The sequence below is a fragment of the Glycine soja genome, chromosome 15, assembly GCF_004193775.1.
Source record: "Glycine soja cultivar W05 chromosome 15, ASM419377v2, whole genome shotgun sequence".
Lineage (NCBI taxonomy): Eukaryota > Viridiplantae > Streptophyta > Magnoliopsida > Fabales > Fabaceae > Glycine > Glycine soja.
Genome location: NC_041016.1, coordinates 39,021,276 through 39,042,915, shown reverse-complemented (window position 1 = coordinate 39,042,915; position 21,640 = coordinate 39,021,276). Strand labels below are relative to the sequence as shown.

Below are 21,640 nucleotides of genomic sequence, written 5' to 3'. Positions count from 1 at the left end.
ATGTCCAGAAACAGAGTACAGAAAAATAAATAAAAATCATATGTATAAGTACATACTGGATCATCTACTTCATAGAGGCATGAAGCAATTAAAACCATTACAATACATGCCTACTTTTCAATTTTCAACCCTCAACCAGCATAAGAATGAAGCAAATATAACCATTACAATCCATGCCTACTTTTCAATTTTCAACCCTCAATATAAGTCACACATAGTTTATTCATTCCAGAAAAGTCAGATGTTTCTTATTATATTTGCCTGTGAAAAGCTTTTAGACAATTGCCTAACATCTGCCATCTTATGGCAATCGGATAACCTGCATACACATTCTCTGCAACTCTTTCCTTTTCATCCATGAGTATGGATTACATAACTGAATGTAACCTTTTCTATTTCTTCCCTCACTAGAGAAGGCAGAAATCAATTAATGGTCCAAGCTATAACAGCAGGGAATATTAACAGTTCAGCTAAGTGATACTAAAAATTCTCTGCAGTTCCATGTTCTATACGATAATCAAGAATGAAAATAGTAGCAAAAGAAGGGAAGCAGAAAGGAAGTAAATTTAATGGAGCACAAGAAAATCTGCAGACTAGAGACTATATATTTTATTCAGATGGAAAATTCACATAGGCTATCTAGAATTCTTTCAGCGGAAATGCATAATACATAGGTGTTCAAGATAACCAGATGTTTGCACTGTTTACATTCAAGGGTCAGTTGATGGCATCATTATATATACCTGTTCCTTTCTGTCTGGGATAAAAGAAGACATCAGGGACTAGATGAGTGCAACAGATGCAAGGATGTGAGGTAAAAAATCCCATCTTCCATTTCACACCATATAACACTGCATTAGCCATGAGAGAATTGGAATACTTTTGTTGACTATTTTCCAATGGTATGTGGTACTTTGCAATTCGACTCAACAAACTGTGTAGCTGAACTGTACATATTTGTTGTCTCCAAGAGTACATAACAAGTATGTAATACTAGAGTGAGGTATGAGTAACCAGAGTGTGCACATGTAGAACCATAAGAGAGGTGCGAAGGGGAATGTGTGTAACAGTAGGAAAAAACTGTTTCAGGATTTTATGTACATAATATATTTGGAACCCACAGAAAATAATATATGAGCATCCAAACATAGTCACCCAGTAAATAGCTTGATATGGTTTGTGATCTGCTCACGGCATATAGGACACTTTGATAACTTCGATCCACAGTCTCTACAAGTCTGCAAAAGAATTGCTTCATAGTCATCGTGTGTAAAGCAATATGAAAAAGAAGGAATGCTGTTTGGAAGAACTCACCATGTGCCCACATCCAAAGGCCAAGTCCCTGTCATTGGAAAGGCATATAGAACAGACCTACATTTAATGAGAAATGTATATCCGCTTAGTACAAACCTTAAGGAAAAGAGAACTGTATATGCAATCTATAGAGGACATGAGCTTCTTTCACTAACAATTCATATCAGCATATGTGCCACTGAGATGTATGTGAGTTTAGTGCTTTCCATAATGCATACATTCGGTCCTTGTTGCTTCACATTGCCATTTAGATTAAGAGTACACCATAATAATGTCATTTATTGAATTACACCTTGGATTCCCGAGTTCCTTGGACTCCAAGGCATAAGATGCATAGGTATTCAAGATCCCCATTTTGGTTATGACAGTTGACAATCACCTTATACTCCTAAGCATGTGTGATGAATTGCAAAAATAGGTTATCAATGAAAAATATATTATGCTTCATATCTTGGAATATGGTATTCCTAAATGATTTGGGACACATCATGTGCCCTCTAGTGGGGTGCAGGGGAAAATTGGAATTTGGAATAATTATGATCTTACCCAAAGTAAGAAACAAGTGAATATTTCAATAGTATCCAACATTTCTTGGAATTTTGAATTGAATGAAGATGCTTGAGTAAAACGCCTCCTTATGTCATGACAGGCTAAGCTAAGGTGTGTCACAGTTAAGCCAAAAAGGCAAAGAAACACACATAATGTAGAGCTGAAAAAAATCACCTTATAATCTGACATTCTGATTTTCCTATAAAGATCACTGAGTTTTGCCTGAGATCAAACCAAGAGTATAAACTATAAGGTTCAGAAAATTTTCACCTAAATAAGAAGTATTAATTTGGAACCAACCAATAGAGTAATTGAGATATCAATAAGTACCTCAGCAAAGGTAGCTCTGGATTCAGAAAATATAACATCTCTATGAAAATTCTCCTTAAGTCGTTGAGCATGTTCTCGCTCTTCTTGTAACTCTTGTCTAACTGCTTCAACTTCTCTCATAGCTATTTTTGCAGCCTCACGACTCTTGTCAGATTCCATTGTAAGGCGTTGAGCATGTTTATGCTCTTCTTGCAGTTGTTTCTTCAGGTCAGCACATTCACTCTATACATAAACAATAACAAATGAGCAATATGTCTAAACAAATGGAAAGACCTATGACTTTCATTCATTAGTCAATGAAACCTACAGATAAGGCAATTTAAAAAGGACAAAATTTAGATACAGTTCCTTGTGTTTTTGGTGCAGTTCTCTAGTCAAAATTGGAGTTTCATCTTCATAATCTATGTTCATCGTTAATGCAAAACCTTTATGATGCAGATTATCATGGTGAAACTTCAATTCTGATTGTAGAAACACCAGAAGCATTTTAAGGAACTGCACTAAGTTTCGTTTGTAATTTTTTTTAATCAATACAGAAACAAAGAAAACAGACCTCTAAACTTTGTATATCTTCTTCTAGCTTTCTCTTCTCTGCAATGCTTTCTTGCACTACATTCTGTGTGGTTGTTAAATTAACCCAAGTAGGTTGATACTCAAAAAATGGCACAACTATCAAGTACTGGAAATTCAAATAGTCAAATCCAAAACCTGCAAGTGGTTTAGCTTTTTATGTAAACTGTGAATCACATTGCGAGCTCTAGTTTCAGCCTCTGCTATTGATTCCTTTTCATTCTTCAACACAAGCAACTGTAAAAAGAAAAAAGAAGGAAATGTTGTACTAAAGTGTCTCAATTGCTTGGACAGCCCTCAATTCTTATCGCCTATTAATTACCTGGTAATTTGATTCTCTCTTGAGGCTTTGGAATTTTTCTCTTGCGAAATTCGCTCGATTCTTCCACTCGTCAAGTTCTGACTGTAGTAATAAAATCTCATTCCTTACAATAACCAGCAAAAAGAAAATACTAAGGTTGATGATTTTTTAAATGCAAACCACACTAGACATCAAGAAAAATGAAAACATTTACCTAGACTTGGCTACTTCGTCCTCAAGATATAACACTTTGTTGGTAGGATCCTTCATTATAACATACATTTTGTCACAAAACTAATTATTTATCATATAAGATACATGCTAATACTTTCTTTCAACTTGCCAATTTGGAAATGAGACCCACTATAATGAATAATGAGAATTACATATTTAGTGGGACTCGCATAAATTTCACATAATTTCACATTTTGTTGCTATTGTGCCCAAATTATGTCTATTGTACCTGTGATACTTCAATTGGAGACTTGAAGCTTGTGCTTTCTTCTGCAACAGCCAAATGAAGACAAGAATACTAACAATTAATGAAGGATTGGAATTGTAAATACAATGTGGAAAATATTTCTTATCAAATTCTAAGCAAGTAAAGGAAAATCATTTAAAAAAAAAAAAGAGAGAGAAAGGGGTAGAAACCCGGATGAAACTCCAAAGAAAGGGGATAAGATGAACGAATACTCTCTTCCTCTTCATAAGAATTCTTGAGAAATCCAACCTGCAAAGAAAGTAGTTAAAACCATCAACTGTAACATGAGCTATGTTTGGATGGAGAATGGAATTAGAGGAGACAAGCATAAATTAAAATTTCAGAAGTTGTAAAATATCCATAAAAATAATCATGATTTCTTGTATACTTCACATTTTGAAAAATTCTCAGATAAAAAGAAAATTTTTCACTAAGTAAAAATTACCTATCCTTCTTTTACCCTACAAACTTTATCCATTAACACATTGTCATTTGATATATATGCAATTCAGGGTTTGACATTTTTAGCAACTTTCGATAGTGTAAAACATCCATTAAGCATGTTCATATAACCAACCCTACCACCATCTCCCATATTTTTTCTTCACAAACAAATCCTTAGCTTTATATATAAATCGTTCTCCATCATATTTGTATTCCGAGTACATAGAGTTTGACATCTTATTGGTTTCTCGGAGTAAATTTACATCTCTACGAGATCTTTCTATTGGAGCTGAATCCACGTCTCTTGCAATGCAGTGATCTTTATGCCATTTCCAGTCCATAATCAAGCACTTCACTGAGCTGAAGAAAAAAAGGAAAATAAATAACCCAACAAATGCATGAACGAAGCTAATTCGATGACATTTTTGTTCGTACATGTATTTTTGGTAGGAGCTGGACAGTTCTGCTTAAGATAGATAGGACTGACTAGTTAATACAGTTACATATGCAATACTTAAACTTGAGAGCACTAGTTAAATTAAAATAACCTTGTATTAATCAATCCACGTGATCGGTCATGGGTAATAATAACATGGCACAAATTAAAAAAACATAAGAAAGTTTGAGACTGACCAGTATTTGACGGCTTTGCATCGTGAACATCTTGTGGTACTTGGGCTACCACATATTTCACAACCATGGAATTTGTTAACATCATTGCCACTGGATACTTCCTCTCCCACATGAGATTCTGGATTCCATTCCACTCCATCATCAACATTGGACCCATTAGAGGTACTCTCCTGCCACAACTCTTATTAGCACTAAGCCACAAAGTGCAATCATCTAAAGGAAAATGATGTAGTAGTATTTGGTAAGTTTAACACTTGAAGTTCTATAGATCTCACCACACCATATTCAAGCTTTAAACCTGTCCATATTTATTCATTTTATCGAGATTTTAAATTATATTAGGTTCTTAGGAAATTTTTCAGAAAAGCTGGTACGCGTTCACCGTCTATCTCCCAGTGACCAAGGATTGGTGCCAACTAATTCATAAATCAAAATTCTCTTTGATTAAGTATTTAAATTAAGAAAAGTTAAGGGATTTGTACGCATGCAAAAGCTCAAGTGCAATATATGCAGGAGGAGAAAAAATTGCTAAAAGTAATACCTTTTTTTAACAAGCAAAAACATATTCTTTTAAAATTTTGAAAAACAAAAGGTGTAATAAAAATACCTTTTGGTCCCTATAAATTAAACAGAGTTTTTTTAATTTTAATCTTTTAATTTTTTTTTGTTTTAGTCCTTTATAATTTTAATTTTTTTTATTTTAGTCTTGCTGTCAAGGTAATCACCTATAATTTTTTTTAATCTATATTTTTAAATTTCTTATCAACTAGTCTTGCATCACCAATTTTGAACAAATAAGAATTTAAAAATATAATTTTTATTTATTTTTATAAATTGACTACCCTGTTTGATTCTTTCCTTGAGTGCATGATAAATAAATGGACTACCAACATCATTCATTTAATGTTGTAATTACTTGACAACAATGACTAAAAAAAACTTTAAATTAAGAACTACAATCAAAACAAAAAGGTAAACTATAATTTTAATCCTTAGAACTTTTTGACATTTATGGTCTCGGTCCTTAAACCTTTTAGCGACTGATCAATGTCCTTAAACTTTTTTTCCGTCCAATGTTTTTTGTCCTTTCCGTCCATTTTGATTGTTAAGAGATGATGTGACGTTGCTTTTAGTATTATTTTATTTTATTGCATTTTGTAGTGATTAAAAACTGCCAAAAATTGCTTGGGTAACTTATTTGAAAGGTCTTAAACACATTCTAGTAGCTAAAAGCCACTAGAAACCATTGTATCCAAATTCCAACTTCAATTCAAAGCAAACCAAATCAAAACACACATGCAAATCAAATAAAAAACCACTTCAATAGTTGAATAACCAGTTAATTTCAAAAGTTCCAAAATCTAACAAGGAGAAACACTTCAAAAGTTCCAAAATCAACCTTAGTCGAGTTCATCGCCTTCTTCTTAAATTTCATACAACTGTCTCCAAAGTGACATCCTAATTCCAAATTGTCCCCATTGCGCTCCTCCATTGTCTATTTCATCAACGAAAGCCTTGTCTCCTTTGACCAGCTCTATGAGGCCAATTCCATCTCGAACTCATATCTAGATCTAGATCTAATATAGATATGAAATTCTTAGTTCTCATTCAATTTCATTCCTTTCGAGGTATGGAATCCATTGACCAATCTCCAGAAATGAATTAATTGTAATGTTTTTATTAATAATTTTGTTTATGGTTTTTATTTGATTTGCAAATGTGCGTTTGGATGTGGTTTGCTTTGAAGTGAAGTTGGAATTGGGATATAACAATTTCTTGCAACTTTTTGTTGCTATAATATGTGTAGGACCTTTCAAACAAGTTACTTAACCAATTTTTAATAGTTTTTAACCGCAATAAAATAAAATAGTAATAAAAGCAACATCACGTCACCACTTAGCAGTTAAAATGTACGAAAATGATGAGAACATTAGCTAGAAAGAAGTTCAGGGACATTGAACAATCACCAAAAAGTTTAAGAACCAAAATCATAAATGTAAAAAAGTTTGTAGACTAAAAACATACATGAAGCTCTAACAGAAAATGACTAGATTATTGAAGAACTTCACCAGTTCACTAGAAATAATGCCTAGACATTTGTTTCCAAGCCCGAAAACAAAAGCATCATTGGAACAAGATAGGTTTTCAGAAACAAACTAGATGAACAAGGAAAAATGGTAAGAAACATAGCTAGGTTAGTAGCTTAAGGCTATAACCAACAAGAAGGTATAGATCTCACTGAAACTTTTGCTCCTGTTGCTAGACTTGAAGCTATAAGAATCATGTTTGGCTTTGCTGGTCATAAAAACATAAAGCTTTTTTCAAATGGATGTTAAAAGTGCTTTTGTAAACGGCTTTATCGAAGAGGAAGTGTATGTCAAAAACCTCCTAGTTTTGAGGTTCATACTCTTCAAGACCATATTTTTAAACTTAAAAGGGCTATGTATGGTCTAAAATAGGCACCCCGTGCTTGGTATGACAGACTGAGCTCTTTTTTTTTTTTTTTGAAAATGGCTTTGCGAGAGGCAAGGTAGACACAACTTATTTCAGAAGAGATGTTGGCAAAGATTTCATTATAGTTCAAATATATGTAGATGATATTATTTTTGGAGCAACTAATGAATCTCTGTGCAAGGATTTCTCTGATTTGATGAAGAGTGAGTTTGAAATGAACATGATGGGAGAATTTAAGTTCTTCCTAGGGCTTTAGATCAAACAAGATAGCGAAGGTATATACATCTATAAAAAAAATACACTAAGGAACTTCTAAATAAGTTTAAGATGGAAGGTGCTAAACCAATGAAAACTCACATATAAGACGAATCAGGTAAACCAGTAGATTAGATGATCTACAAAGGTATGATTGAATCATTTATATATATGAATGCTAGCAAACCTGGTATTATGTATAGTGTATGTTTGTATGCTAGGTTTCAGTCTGATCCTCGAGAGTCACATCTCAAAGCTGTTAAAGAGGATCTTATCTTACACTATCTAGTAGGCTCTACTAACTAAAGTTTGTTCTATAAGAAAAATCAAGATTTTAGGTTAGTAGGATACTGTGATGCAGACTATGTAGGAGATAGAGTAGAACAAAAAAACACAAGTGGAGGTTGCCATTATATTGGACCCTGTCTAATATCTTGGGCAAGTAAGAAGCAGAACTCCATTGCTTTATCTATAACTGAAGCTGAATATGTGTTTGTTGCTTGTTGTTGCTCACAGTTGTTATGGGTAAAGTATCAATTAAAAGATTACTCTAGTTTTGAAAACAATATTCCTATATATTATGATAATACCAGTACAATCAATCAATCTAAAAATCTCATACAACATTCAAAGGCAACACATATAGAGATGAGATATCATTGCAAAAAGGTGTTTTTGATATAAAATTTATGGACGTAGATCATTAATGAGTTGATATATTTACTAAGTCTTTGTCTAAAGATCGCTTCGTTTGTATATGGAATATTTAAATATGGTTAGTTTATTAGACTAATGATATATGTCACATTGTCTCAGATGATGGCATCATCTTATACTCTTTCATTTATTTATTTGGACTAACAAGTATTCAAGTGTATAGACGAAAGGGGAAGCATGTTCACAAAGACAAAACCTTTTTAGTTTTCCTTTGAAGAATGTGTGCCACCCTTTTTTTTTTTTTGCCATGATTGAAAAATAGTTTTTAAAAAATATTAAATGCGATTTGAACTATTGATGTTTATCTCTCTCTTTCGTTTCAAAAACCTAGAAAAGGAAAAAGCAGAAAATTAGAGAGACTTTTGAAAAATTGAACTCTCAGAAAATTCTTATGCCTTTTGCTTGCATATATGAGAATTTGTTTTTTTTTAATAAAAAAACTATTTCTTTTCTCTCAAAAAGGTTGAATCTTTGTGAACAATGACCCCAAAGAAGAGCGAAACTATTAGGATTCTTGTTATCAACAACATTGAGGAAGCAAAGAAGGTATTTCTAGAAGACTGGTTCATTCCTGGGAAGTGGGTGAACTTTCAGAGTCTAATGGAAAAGGGTTTTGCTATCAAAGATAGAAAAGGAAAAGGCGGAGAAGTTCAACTCATGGCACTATTGTTCTTATTCCTTATTTTAGGGAACAACAATGCAAGATGGAGTTAGCATTCAAGGAACCATCAATGGAAAAAAGGTGATTATTTCACTTAAGCCTCTTGCTGTTGCATGTGGTTGTCCATAGGAGGGTTTAGTTTTTTACAAAGATTGAGAGAAGGATACAACCCAGGAGATGGTGGACATCATGCTATATGGAAAGCCACGTCCATAAACCACTAACAAGAAGGCTTTTGTCAGTTTCTTGAGTACTGCGAACCTCACATATATGTGAAGACTCATCCACAACATTCTATTCAACATAGTGATTCCCAAATTGGGATCAAGAGACTATGTTAGTGGCAGGGAAAAATTTTGCATTTATAAGGTGATGGTGAGTGAAAAGATGAATCTGCTTGAAGACATCTTTTTCTAATGGCTTCAAGCATTCAAGGACAAATTCCATGCAAAGGACAAGAAGAATCTTATTCCTTATGGGATGTTTTTCACTCAAATCATAAGGAATGGTGGTATGGATGTTTCTGTGTTAGAACCATCTGTAGGTGTCGTACAGCTAAAAAGTGCAATCTTTGTTAAGATGGGGATAGTTGACAATTTCCCAAAATATACTAAGAAGCATGCCAAAAGAAATGTCAAGAAAGAGCTTAAGGAGGAATCACAGTCTGTGGCAAGACAGATGGAAGGGGTTAGAAGTAGTCAGTGGATTTAGAGTCTAGAACACTGTCTCAACAGATTTAGAGGGTGCAAGCTCAAGCCAAGCCAAAACCCTCTACTCAGTTTGAACCTAGCCAACCTAGACTCAAATTTCCAACCAAAGAAATAGAACCACCTCCTCCATCATCTGACCCGAAACCCTCAAATCAAATAAAGAAACCCACAAAACAACCACCATCTAACCCTAAACCTACAGATCTTAAAACAACCCAAAAGAGGAAGGAACCAAAATCTAAGTCTAAACCTGAATCTCAACCCCCGCCAAAGCGACCAACCATAAAAATAAAACACCCTCAACCTGCACCTATCATACCACCCAAACCAGACTCACCATCCAACATACAAGAATTTGATGTTGTGATTCTTGATATTGTAACTCCTCAACCCTCACCCTCTTTAGCACTTCCACCACAAACTCCTTAACATTAACCTAAACTAGTTTCTCCCTACATTAGCAAGAAAGATGTTGCTCATTGGCTAAGGCATGAAGAAGAAGTCCTTTGCAAAGTCTAAGAAGAAGACCAAGCTAGACAAGACTCTTAAGCAAAAAGGATGTTATAGAAGAAGAAGTTGGCATCATTGCCTCTGTGGAAGCTCTATCTATGGAAGAGCATAAGAAAAAGTTGGTTGAAGATGCAAGGTTGGGTGCCTTGGCAGGAATGGTTTCTGAAGAAATTCTAAAAGATGTTATTCTGGAGTCTCTAAAGACCTTGTTTGTTGAGGAAGTTCAAAGGAAAGTTGTAGAATAGGCTACTATGGTTGATGGTGAGCTAGTGTGTGAGGAAGTGATTGTTGAATCAATCTATGGAACTAAATTGATTTCTACAAATTTTGCTACATGGTAAACAGTAGTTCAAGTGGCTATCATTCTTGAAGACTTGGACCTAGAAGAGAAAGAAGCTCTTGAAGAAGCTATGGTCTAGTCTGTTATAGAAGCTTCTCTAAATGAATCTGAGGATAACAACATTGAGATAGACATTGGTATTGCACTTGTCAGACCTAGACCAGTGTCTAAAGCTAACAAAAGGGCAGTTAAAGCTATATTGTTTGAAGCCACGAATGAAGACATGATTAGAACTTTTGAAACTATATATGGATCACCAACATATGATAAAGCAAAAAAAGTACAAGTTGTGTTGGAACAAAGGAAACTATTGTACGCAATTTAAGAACCTATCAAATCGGCAAATCTCTTTACTAAACTCGACTGTCGTCTGATGAGGCGAGATTAGCAACAAGCCACTGAGTGGCTACTCCCCTCAAGGTCTCTGCCTCTACCATCACCTTCAAGAGTGTTCCTGTTGAGCATGATGTCAATATTAGATACTACCCTGGCTTTAGAGGACATATAGTGCGGGAGTGGCAAACTTGCAATAAAGTATGGAAAGAACAATTTGATATTGGGACTCACACTTTTCATCCAGAAATGTAATAATTGGAGTTGGAAAAGCTCAATCTCACTAAGCTCTGGAAGGAAGGTTTTCCAAGTACTGATGCTTTCTTTTATCCATCTTATGATACCTTGCCTAAAGAAGAAGAGTATGCCTTTGGCACCTACAGCAATAGGGAACTAGTAATCAAGAAGTTCCCTTCAAGACAAACTACTGCTCCAAACCCTACCAGTCTAATCTTTGAGCATCGACCTCAAAACAAAAAGGTGTATCCTCTTGGTGCAGGCGTTTAGAAAAGTAGAGAGGCTACATCTAATGAAATTTCTTTCTCTACTCCCTTGGATCTACAACAATTTATGGGACTTCTATGTACCTTCAATGTTGTTCTTCCATGGGATTGCACCAAGTCTAGAGAGACATTTCAGACGGAGGATATTCAGTTGGAGGCACCTGAAGAAAGTCTGAATTTTCAAGATTGGGAACACCCAGACTATGGCCTAGAGTTAAGAATGGATATATTTGCCTATAGAGAGGAGATCATATCAAGGAAAGCTTCTTTTCGAAGAATTCAAAGGCACAACACTTACTTGCTAGGGTCACAATTACAATTTTCTTTCTTGACTACTCTAGAGACTTATTTTTAGGTAGCCATTGATAAGCCTGTTATGTATTTTTCAGGTGCTCATGCTGAGAAGGAAGCTCACAAATGGTTCCTAATTGGGGACTACTTCTTTAAGAAAATGACTAAATGGAAACATCCTTGTCTTCCAATGCCACTTGGTTAGCCTTATTCATTTGTCATCTGATTTTGACGATTTTGGTGATGAGTTTCTTAGGAAGCTTGATGAAGAAGTTGCTAAACAAAAGGGGGAGGAAAAGTAAAAGGTTGAAGCTTGACATCATCTGAAGGGGATGACAAAGTCTGAAGAAAGCATTAGTTCAGGGGGAGTTCTTATGGTTATTTATGCTATTCCTATCCTGAACCATTTTATTTTGTACTTAAAACACATCTTCTTGATGTGAAAATCTTTAAACGAATAAAATAAGATGCTTTCTGTTATTTGTTTAGACTTTATATCTCAAAGTCTTATGATGCATTATGATCTGCTTTATTATATACTCTCTACATTTGATAAGACTTACTAGCACTTTAATGCAATATCTTATAAGGTTGCCTTCATCTTTTTAGTTTGTGTTTGTTTGACATCATCAAAAAGGGGGAGATTGTTAGGTCAAAAGACATTTGTGTCTTAAGACAAATCATAACCCTTAATTAGTTTGATTAAACATTAAATGTTGAGTCTTATGCACTATCAGAACATGCCTTGTAAAATCTGTGTCTCATGCTTCAGACGATAGCTAGGTAGAAGCATGATGTGATATGATATTAAAGATGACATTTAAGACTTCATTTAATATTTTGTGTTTGAGATCTATTTTAGAAAAACATTTTCATAAGATCTGTTGAATCCTATGAATAAATGAAGTTTAAGATATGAAATTTCTCTACCATCATCAAAAGAAGAGCTTTATTGCATAGACCTGCTTTGACAAAAAAGGAAGTGACTACATGCTGAATTGTTTGACAGACTAGTGACCAAAAGTAGTCTCTGTGAATGAAGAAAGGATATGCATTTAATGCAAGCAATAAATGCTCCAACGACCACATTCATCAGACAAAGAAGAAGTGAAGAATTCTACTCATCGTGAGACAATGGACACTTGAAGATGAAACCTACATATACCATAAGCTCTGAAGATATGAAAGATAACTTTTGCGCAAAAACATTCATTATTCTTTATGTAAAAAGCATTTTGTGTATTCTTGAAAAGCTAGAAAAAACTCTCAAAACACCTTGAACATATTGAGAAAAAAGACCAAGTGCTAATTGTAAATCCATCTTTAAGATGATCATAGATTTAGTCATTATGCAAAGACAACCAACAAATCTCGTTTGATTTGTGTAGAGCCAACAGTGGCTTGGTATAGACAAAGAATACTAGGTGTTGATCAAGCTTGGGGTAGAGCTTGTTATGTAGAGCCAGAAGTGGCCGTCACATAATACTTGTAACTTGTGAAGTTAGTGGAACTTGGTGGTTTGCCAAGAATTAGACATAGTCTCAGTGGTAGAGACAAACCAGTATAACTTATTTCATCTGATCTTTATTTTCATTTTATTTTTGCTTTAACTGACCTAGGGTTTGAATTTTCTTTCAAACATTTGAAAATATCTTTTGCTTAGAAAAATCATGTATCATCGTCTGAATATGTTTTAAAAAAATTGTTATATGTTTTATAGAGTTTTGCTTTTAGACAAAAGCTTTGTTTGATTGAAAAAAAGGCTTTAAAAATTTCTAATATCCCAATTCAACCCCTCTTCTTGTAATATTTGCCTTTACACATAGTTTATCCAAAGAAAACTCTTCAAAGAACTAAAATGAAAAAGAGTCCATATTTTACAGGGCCAACAATCCATTTAAGTTGAAAGTTAAAACACAACTCTTAACCCAACCTGATAGTAAGTACTTCAATTCAAGATAAATCATGTTTCTCAATTATAAAAAAATAAAGTCTTCTTAATTAATGTTACAAATCTTGACACAATAGAATATTGAATAAAATCATGTCTACATATATCAATATTCAAGCCACTTGACTCAATCAATACACAATAATACTTTAATAAAGTAATACTAGCTAATTTATATTATATTGATTTGTAAAGGAGAGCAAACAAGATTTAGGAATTTTTTAATCTAGTTTTTCTTTCATTCCTTTCTCTACTAATAGTCTCATTCTCATCTTGTTTAGTCAATATTCCTAAAACTTACTATTAGAGTATAAGTGTAAAGGTGAAATCTTACATTGGGTAGGAATTGATAATATGAGTAACATATAAGTGGAAATACCCGTAAACCTAAGCCTTAAGGTTTTGGGTTAAAGTGTGGTCTTAAGTTTACTTGTGTGGTGTGCTCATGACCTTTTGATAAAGGTCTCGTCGATATTTTTAACCCCCTCAATTTCTTAACAATTCGTATCAAAGCCGATTGTTCCATCAGGTGATCAACTCATGCGAGTATAATGGAAGTGGCGATGGATGCAGTCATGGGGATCCCTCGTAATGAAAGTCTACCTAGAGGTGAGTCCATATATGGGAGATCATCGAAAGTCTTTATTGTAACATGGAGACTAGGCAGTGTGTCCCTTGGCCGTGAAACAGTGGAGTGACAGTACATGTATCTTGAACATGTTGGTGCCGACGATTAAGCTCTGAAGGCCTAACGACAGAGAGCATATTGGCAACCACAATTAAGCTCTAAGAGCCACAACTGAATACTCGTGGATTAAAAAAGGTTTTTGCTTGAGGAGAAACTACCTTGTGGAAGTGGCTCACACTTGAAGGAGATATTATTAGAGTATAAGTGTGAAAGTGAAGTCTCACATTGGCTGAAAATTGGTAAGTTGAGTAACATATAAGTGGAAAGACCAAAAAATCTAATGTCTTAAGGTTTTGGATTGAAGATGGTGTTAAGTTCATTTGTGTGGAGTGCTCTTAGTCTATTGGTGAAAACTCTCCAATATTTCATCCCTCTCGGTATCCCAACAATTAGTGTGGTAATATTTTTTTTCATAAGTTGAAATTAAGTTATTTATTTACCAAGATTTTGAAATTGAAAGGAAACAATTAATATTATTGTCTAGTTTATTGGAATGTCTTATCTAATTTTGTACATAACTTTGATTCTTACTTATACGGAAGAAAATTTAATTTATTTTTCTTTTAAACTCTTTTTAATGCTCCATGTCAAGTCAAAATGAAAATATATAAAACTAAATGTCTTGGCCGTTTACTTTACGATACTTTTAAAGTCATAGATCCAATTCCATGGCCTAGCTCATTGGATTAGGCCTCCAAAAAAGACTCAATAATTATTTATGACATGTCAACCATCCATTAAAGAAAAGACATGACACTTTTTAAATAATAGGGACTAAAGTAAATATCTTGTAATAAAAGATAATTTGATATAAAAATTTATAATTTCATAACGATTAAGAAACTATTATTAAGTACCAAAACTGTAAAACAAAATTTGTAAGGATCAATATCATAAGAAATATTTTATAAGGAATAAAAACATAAAACATATATATATATATATATATTACAGAGACAAAAAAACTTATTTAAGTCACTCTAATTCTATATAAAGTTCAAATTAATTTACTTAATTAAATATAATATTCATCCTCAAGCTTTCAAGCTCTTGAATGCATAGTTAAATTGGCTCCTTTTCAACCTTTCACACTCTTAATTTATCGCCACTATTAACTAATTCCAAGTCCTTTTTTTTTCAGCTTCCTTGTTTCTCTTGTTCAATTTTTTCACGTTTCAATTCTCCATTTCTTCTTCTATAAATCTTAAGTTACATAAAAATTTCAAGCTGGCCAACATTCAAAACATAATATTGTGATTTTTTATAAGGTTAAATTATTCGGTAGGTTCTCTTATTATTACAAAAATTTTAATTAGGTCTTTATATTTTAATTTTTTTAATTGGATCCATATATTAATTTTAAATTTGTAATTAGATTTCTATGTTAATTTGTCCTGAGAAATCTATCAGACTTGATAGAATATTCCACCTTATATACACACACGTAAATATGAATCTTACACCGTACCAGTACACCTAAGCTGATTATAGAGTTGCATGTGAACCCTAAATCCCTAACTATTACAAAGGTGATTAAGGAAGTAAGAACAACATTACAAACAAACTAAGGATTAATTATGCATTAGGGATGGGGTTATGGTCTTGGAAATACGAAATTCACATTTTAGGAGTTTGAGAGGTAATGGATCGGATGGGAATGAAAAAAGTGAATGTTGAGGTGTGTTAGATAAAAAATTAAAAAATTTCATATGTAACAACAATATCATTTAGGCTTACATAAAATTAACACTAGACATATGTGCATGTATATGATGAAAAATTTCGTCAGATTTCTCATGACAAATTAATATAAAGACCTGATTACAAATTTAAAATTAATATAACGACTCAATTAAAAATATAAAGGGCATAACAACCTAATTATAAAATTTTATAATAATATGAATACCTAGAACTAATTCAACCTTTTTATAATCCACCATTTCTTTTTGTAGGATCCCCATATTTTGGTTGTTAATCTATCGTTGTTTTCCCTGGTTGTTAATCTATCGTTGTTTTCCCCTTTCATTCCTTTGTTTTCATTTGCTAGACCCTATAAGGTATAGCTCATAGCTGTTTAAGCTAGTTGCTAGTTTTGACTTAATTCAACTTGCATATATAACAATAATATATGGACCTAGTTAACTAAGGAGAGGTGTACGTTGACATTAAAAAATAAAAGGACAAGAGTTTTGATAGAAACCTTACCATTTCCGACTTCTCGACAAGCTTGGAGGTTCCATGATCATGAGTTGGTCTCGCTTCATCTGCTGCAGTCCCTGATTCAGAACATTCATATTTATGCCCCAACCTCCAATGTATAATTTGGCATTTCCCTGAGCTAATAACAAAATAAAAAAACCGCAAAAAAGAAAAAAAAATCACTTTGCATATCAATTCATAAGAAATTAATATTTTTTGTTTTGTTTTCCTTTTTCAATTTGCATAGAAGAAACAAAGATTTTTAAATAATTGTTGTTTCTTTTATAGATGAATGTTAATTTATTAGTTTTGTTAAAAATATTAATTAAAATATTTAAATTCACATTATATTTTTCTTCTTTTTTTTCCATCATCTTTTTCCAACTACCACTTAATCATCCTTATATCTTATTAAATAATAGTTGTATTCTTGGCCGTTGTTGGTCAAATGGCCAATTTCTGCTAAATATATTTTTACACATCTATCGTTCTGGTCACCTATCACAATTAACATTTTCTTTCTTTCTTTTTCTTGTGAACTTTCTTCTCAGTTGGGGTCTATGCATCACACACAGTGTGTCAGTTAATCATTAATTATTCTTTTGGACAATATATACACATACAAGTTGTATCGTTAAAATTTTAAAATGCTAACTTGCTAACAATTATCCCTATTACTATATATGTTGACCAGAAAATACTCCCTGCGCAATTTAACAAAAATCCGCAGGACCGCAACTAAGATATTGTGACGTGGTCTTGAATTAAAAATCGATCTAAAAAAATAAATGAGTTTTTTTAATGAAAAATAAATGAGTTTAATTTCATGATTCTCCAGACTAAACATTTTTACAGTCGTCATTCGTTTAGAAATCATTTGAAATATAATGTTGACAGTAGTTATTATAAAAATTAGGTTCAAATATGTTTTTGTTTTATCTTTTAATTAAAATTTGTTTTCATCTTTTATCTTTAAAAATAATATATTTTTATAGTTTTCTAACTCTTAATTTGAGTCAAAATTATCCATGATTATATCAAAACTATATTTTAACATAAAAAATAGAAATTTGATCATATTTAAATATTAATGATCGAATAACAAGTAAATATTTTTTTACACTATCATTAATATATTGAAATTAATTAAAATCAAAATAAAATATAACCATTTAACTGTACTAACCAGTATCTAGCAGCCTTGCAGCGAGCACACCTTGTGGTGCTAAAATCCCCACAGATGGAACAACCACCGTGTCTCCCACGAGCTTCATCACCGACCACGACGGCTGCCCGGTGATCATCCTCATCAAAAAAATGGTCTAGTTCATCATTGGGGTGCTCCATCTCCCCCAGCTCGTCATCAACCTCGTTGATATTGGGATTGACTTCTCTATCATCTGCAAAATGACACAATAGCCACCAGATTCCAATCACAATTGTCAGCAACAATATCTGATGCCAAGCTTTGGTGTTATCAGAAATGGGTGCTCCCTTTTCTCCCAAACCAAGTAAAACAAAAAGCCAATTTAGGTCCACCATATACGGGCATCCAAATTCCAAAACCTGGTGATTATCTTATCACAAAATTTAGAGGTCTAAAACAAACCAAAAGAGAGTGCTACGTAGTTGGTAAATAATGGTTGGAGTCGTGGAAGAATGGATCAGTGTCCTTTTATACATATTTCGTATTTTTATTTTCTTTTAGTTGCATGATTTTCCATGTTGTTTCACCGAGTTCTTCACTTTTGATTTTTTAAATGTTGATAGCTAGTGTAATTACGTAGAAGAAACAAAAGGGAGAACGAGTCTAGTGTAATATTAATAAAGAATGAGTTAAGTGTATGTAAACATTTTCTGAGAAGGTAGATATCCAGCCAAATTGAGGTTGAATTTGAGGCGTGGGGTCCACGGACCAAATCCAAAACCGTATTTTAACTTGGTTTGGAAACTCAAGGGGAAATTGAGAAGGCAATTGTGTTCAAACAAAACTAATTGGGGTTCTTGAACTTTGACTCCAAAACTGCAAATTAATAGCAATTGTCTTCATTTGGATATATATTTATAGCGCTTTGTCTTCATGCACAGTTTCCTGGCAAAGGCTTATTTTTCTGATAGATTACGCTACTTTTAAGGTTTGGAACAACTATGTGTAAGGTCGTTGTTAGCAACTGCCGTGTGGTCCCTCTATTTTTTTATATATGTTTCTTTGATAATGAAAGGAAAAACAAGACTCAGAAAGAGAGCAACCTCTAGTGGAGTTGTCCTTCATGAACAAGGCGAGTAAAGGAGAAGCTTAATCTAAAATAGTGATATGTAACTACCATAATGTTTCAAATTTGTTAGGTCTTGACAATCATTCACATCTTAGATTTTGATATTTATAAAAAGTATAAATTATTGATAATCTAATGAACTAATGTTAAGTGGATCAGATCAACTTTGTTAAAAAACTTATTTGTTATTTACATATCTCGTCCATACTCATCCATACTAAAGGTGAAAAATGTTTTAAAATATACAACCAATGTCCAACGCGTTGTAAAAACTATAGTGTCCACTCGTTATGATAATCATTGTTATACACTAAGTGTGTTGAACACTAGTGTCCAGTTGATATAAGTCTCTTATATACTCTTATATGTGACATCCAATGAAGTATAAAAAGTTATGCTAGCTGAAGAGGGAAGTGCAGATATTCTTGCTCAAAAATTCATTTTGTCTCTATTTGAATTACTAAAAGTTGAATTTAAGGAAATAACAAAATAGAAGAGAATAGAATGTCTATATATACAAGATATTCCTCAAGGGTTGTTTTTGATGAGGACAAGGAACACATGTGTTATCTGTACTTTTATTCCTTTCCTCTCCAATCAGAGTGTGCCATGTCGCCTCGCCTCTCAGTGTGAGACAATGGTCATTTCAAAGACTCAATGCAAATCTAATAACGGCTCCTTCACTGAAGTCTATAAAAGGAAGTCTCTATCCAAAAACAAACAACGAAAAAATATCATAAAGAAATGAGAAAATCTCTTAAGTGAAACCCGACAGAAATTATTGGACAATACATCTAATCTTTCATTGTTTATCCTTTGCTAAGAAAAGTTACTTTATACTTGAGCTTTATTGTTTATTCACTCACTGAGTGTTGTTGAATCTTTGTATTTATTCAAACTATTGTTTGTGAAATCCAAGAATGGTTGTGTTAAAAAATACCTGGGTTTTCTTAAATTCAGGGAGAGTCTAAGATAGTGTCAGAAGTGGCTAGAAGAATTCTTCTATAGCCAGGAGTGGCAGAATAAAATACTTGTTTTGCAATCAAAGTTTTTCATTAGTGGAACCCTTTACTATTGTGTAAAGCAGAACTGGACATAGCTCTATTTGAGTAAACCAGTATAAATCAAGTGTTTCTATGTTTCTCCTTATCGGTTTTCTTAAGCATTTTCTTAGCTTTTTCTGTCACCTTTTTTTGTACCAAGTGTTGACTTGAAAAACTGTTATAGAACTCTATTTCATATATTTACTAGACAATTCGAACTCAGCTTTATCAAAACTTATTTTTTATCAGTAGAAGACTCCAGTATATATATCTTTTTGAACTTGTGATAAACTTTGTATTGTATAAAGTTATTATCTTTGATTAAGACACTATTCAACCTCATTTCTAGTGTGATTGTTGTTGTTTCAAAATTGATTAAAAAATCTGCACATTTATTCGTTTCCCCGAGAGTATGAGAGATTTGGAGACTAGTCATCAAGACTAGGGCAGACAATATCCCAGATATTTTGAGTGGGCATTCCCACTATGAACCATTTTGATAGCAACAAACGAGTCCATCTCAAAAAGAGTTTTGGCTCTCTCGGTTATTAAGTAGTCCTCAATTATCATAGTATTTGTTAGTGTTATTAACTTTTTTTTGTTAATCATAAAATTTAATTATGTATTGTATAAATATTGGTTGGACCATATATAGGTAGTTGTTCAAGGTTTTCTTGATAATTTCTCCAAGAATAAAGGGGTGACAACCTAAGACTCAAGTTTGAGAGGAACCCAAAAAGGAAATCTAGGCAACTATGAAGAGGAATAAAAACTAGAGGCGTTCACAAGTATGAGTACCTATGAACTCAAACCAATCCAACCCAACCCAAATTCTTTGTGGGTAGGGTATTTTAGATGTTTAGGTAAAATCCTATCCAACATAATCAAATCCTTTGTTGTTTACATTGGGTAGTGGTTTTTGGTGTTGAATGCATGCACCAAACCCAACCCAATTATTTAATATAACTTAATTTTAATTTATTATTTGTATGTTTTATAAAAAAAATAAGAATTGAGAAAAATCACACACATTCAACTATTTGTCTACACAACACATGCAAGCCTCAATAATTTTTCAATTGCTCATTTAGGGCATTTTACTTTCCTTCCTTTCTTGCCCTAGCCTTCTCATAGAAGCATTCCTTTCCAATCATTTATATGTTTAACATATTTTTTATTCTACTCTAAACCACTGACCTCACTTGCCATTCCTTTCCAATCATTTGTATGTTTAACATATTTTTTATTCTACTCTAAACCACTATCCTCACTTGCCTCTTCCCTTGATAATGTTTCTACTAAGTCCTCAAACCCTTCCAGTTTGTTGCATGCCACCTCTGGTAGCTCCTCAACCCTAATATGAATCATGATGATGATGTGCATGGGGCAAGTCATGAATGAAAAATAATATTAGCGACAAGAAACAACTAACTTGCACTTGGCCCATTAAGATTGTCGCCATATCAAGGTTGGGGAGCTAACAGAGGTGCATGTGATGAACCAGAAGGGCTTGAGGACCTTGGGGGAAACGACAACAAGGGAAGAGGTAAGCAAGCACAATGGTTTGAGTAGGATGACAAAAAATGAAGTAAAATATATAGATGAATAAATGCAAATTTTTAACACATGACAATTGGTGATTTTGGAATTCAAGTGGCATGGGGCTTTAACATAGACAAACTAATTAATAGTGGGAATTAATCATAGTGACAACAAAAAATTCAGGGATGAAAAAGTAAAAATAATAAGGATATGGAGCTAATTCAATAAAGTGAAAAATGTAAGGACCTAAAACTAATTGGTTTAATTGCACTTTTGGTCTCTTAAGTATCACAATTATGTGATTCTAGTTCCCCAAGTTTCATTTTAGCCAATTCAATCATCTAATTTTTAATAGATTTTGCTAACATGGCACTGACAATTGAAACAGAGAGCAATGTGGCACTGATGAATAACATGACCAATGAAATGGCATTGATGAGATAGTTAATGCGGATACTAATGTGTCATTGTTGGTGTGGCCTATGAAAATAAGGGAGAAAATATTATCGATCAAAAGTTTAAGTGGTGAGGATAGAATCCTT

At 33.2% G+C, this 21,640-nt stretch overlaps 1 protein-coding gene across 4 annotated transcripts; it reads right to left on the bottom strand.

The window, feature by feature from the left end:
* Positions 1-545: 545 nt before the first annotated feature.
* On the bottom strand, positions 546-17,980 carry LOC114388051 (nuclear-pore anchor-like). Of its 4 annotated transcripts, none has more exons than XM_028348384.1 (14): positions 17,424-17,980; positions 16,244-16,376; positions 4,623-4,792; positions 4,253-4,349; positions 3,716-3,794; positions 3,528-3,568; positions 3,279-3,328; positions 3,086-3,188; positions 2,902-3,000; positions 2,747-2,809; positions 2,194-2,415; positions 2,038-2,085; positions 1,315-1,371; positions 546-1,238 (listed from the first exon to the last, which is right to left on the bottom strand). In XM_028348384.1, exons 1-14 carry the CDS (start codon positions 17,777-17,779, stop codon positions 1,152-1,154), a joined length of 1,605 nt encoding a protein of 534 aa, XP_028204185.1. In that variant the 5' UTR covers positions 17,780-17,980; the 3' UTR covers positions 546-1,151. The 4 variants fall into 4 exon arrangements, with proteins under 4 accessions (XP_028204185.1, XP_028204186.1, XP_028204187.1 ...); XM_028348385.1 differs by having other exon boundaries at positions 16,244-16,314; positions 17,424-17,546; XM_028348386.1 differs by having other exon boundaries at positions 4,253-4,344; positions 16,244-16,371; positions 17,424-17,535.
* Positions 17,981-21,640: the final 3,660 nt, after the last annotated feature.

Excerpts from the sequence above, each read along its gene's own strand:
- LOC114388051 (XM_028348384.1), bottom strand. The coding sequence starts at position 17,779 with ATGGTGGACCTAAATTGGCTTTTTGTTTTACTTGGTTTGGGAGAAAAG. Across the intron at positions 3,189-3,278 it reads GACGAAGTAGCCAAGTCTAG|GAATGAGATTTTATTACTAC; the intron begins GTAAATGTTTTC and ends GGTTATTGTAAG. Across the intron at positions 2,416-2,746 it reads AAGATATACAAAGTTTAGAG|AGTGAATGTGCTGACCTGAA; the intron begins GTCTGTTTTCTT and ends GTTTATGTATAG.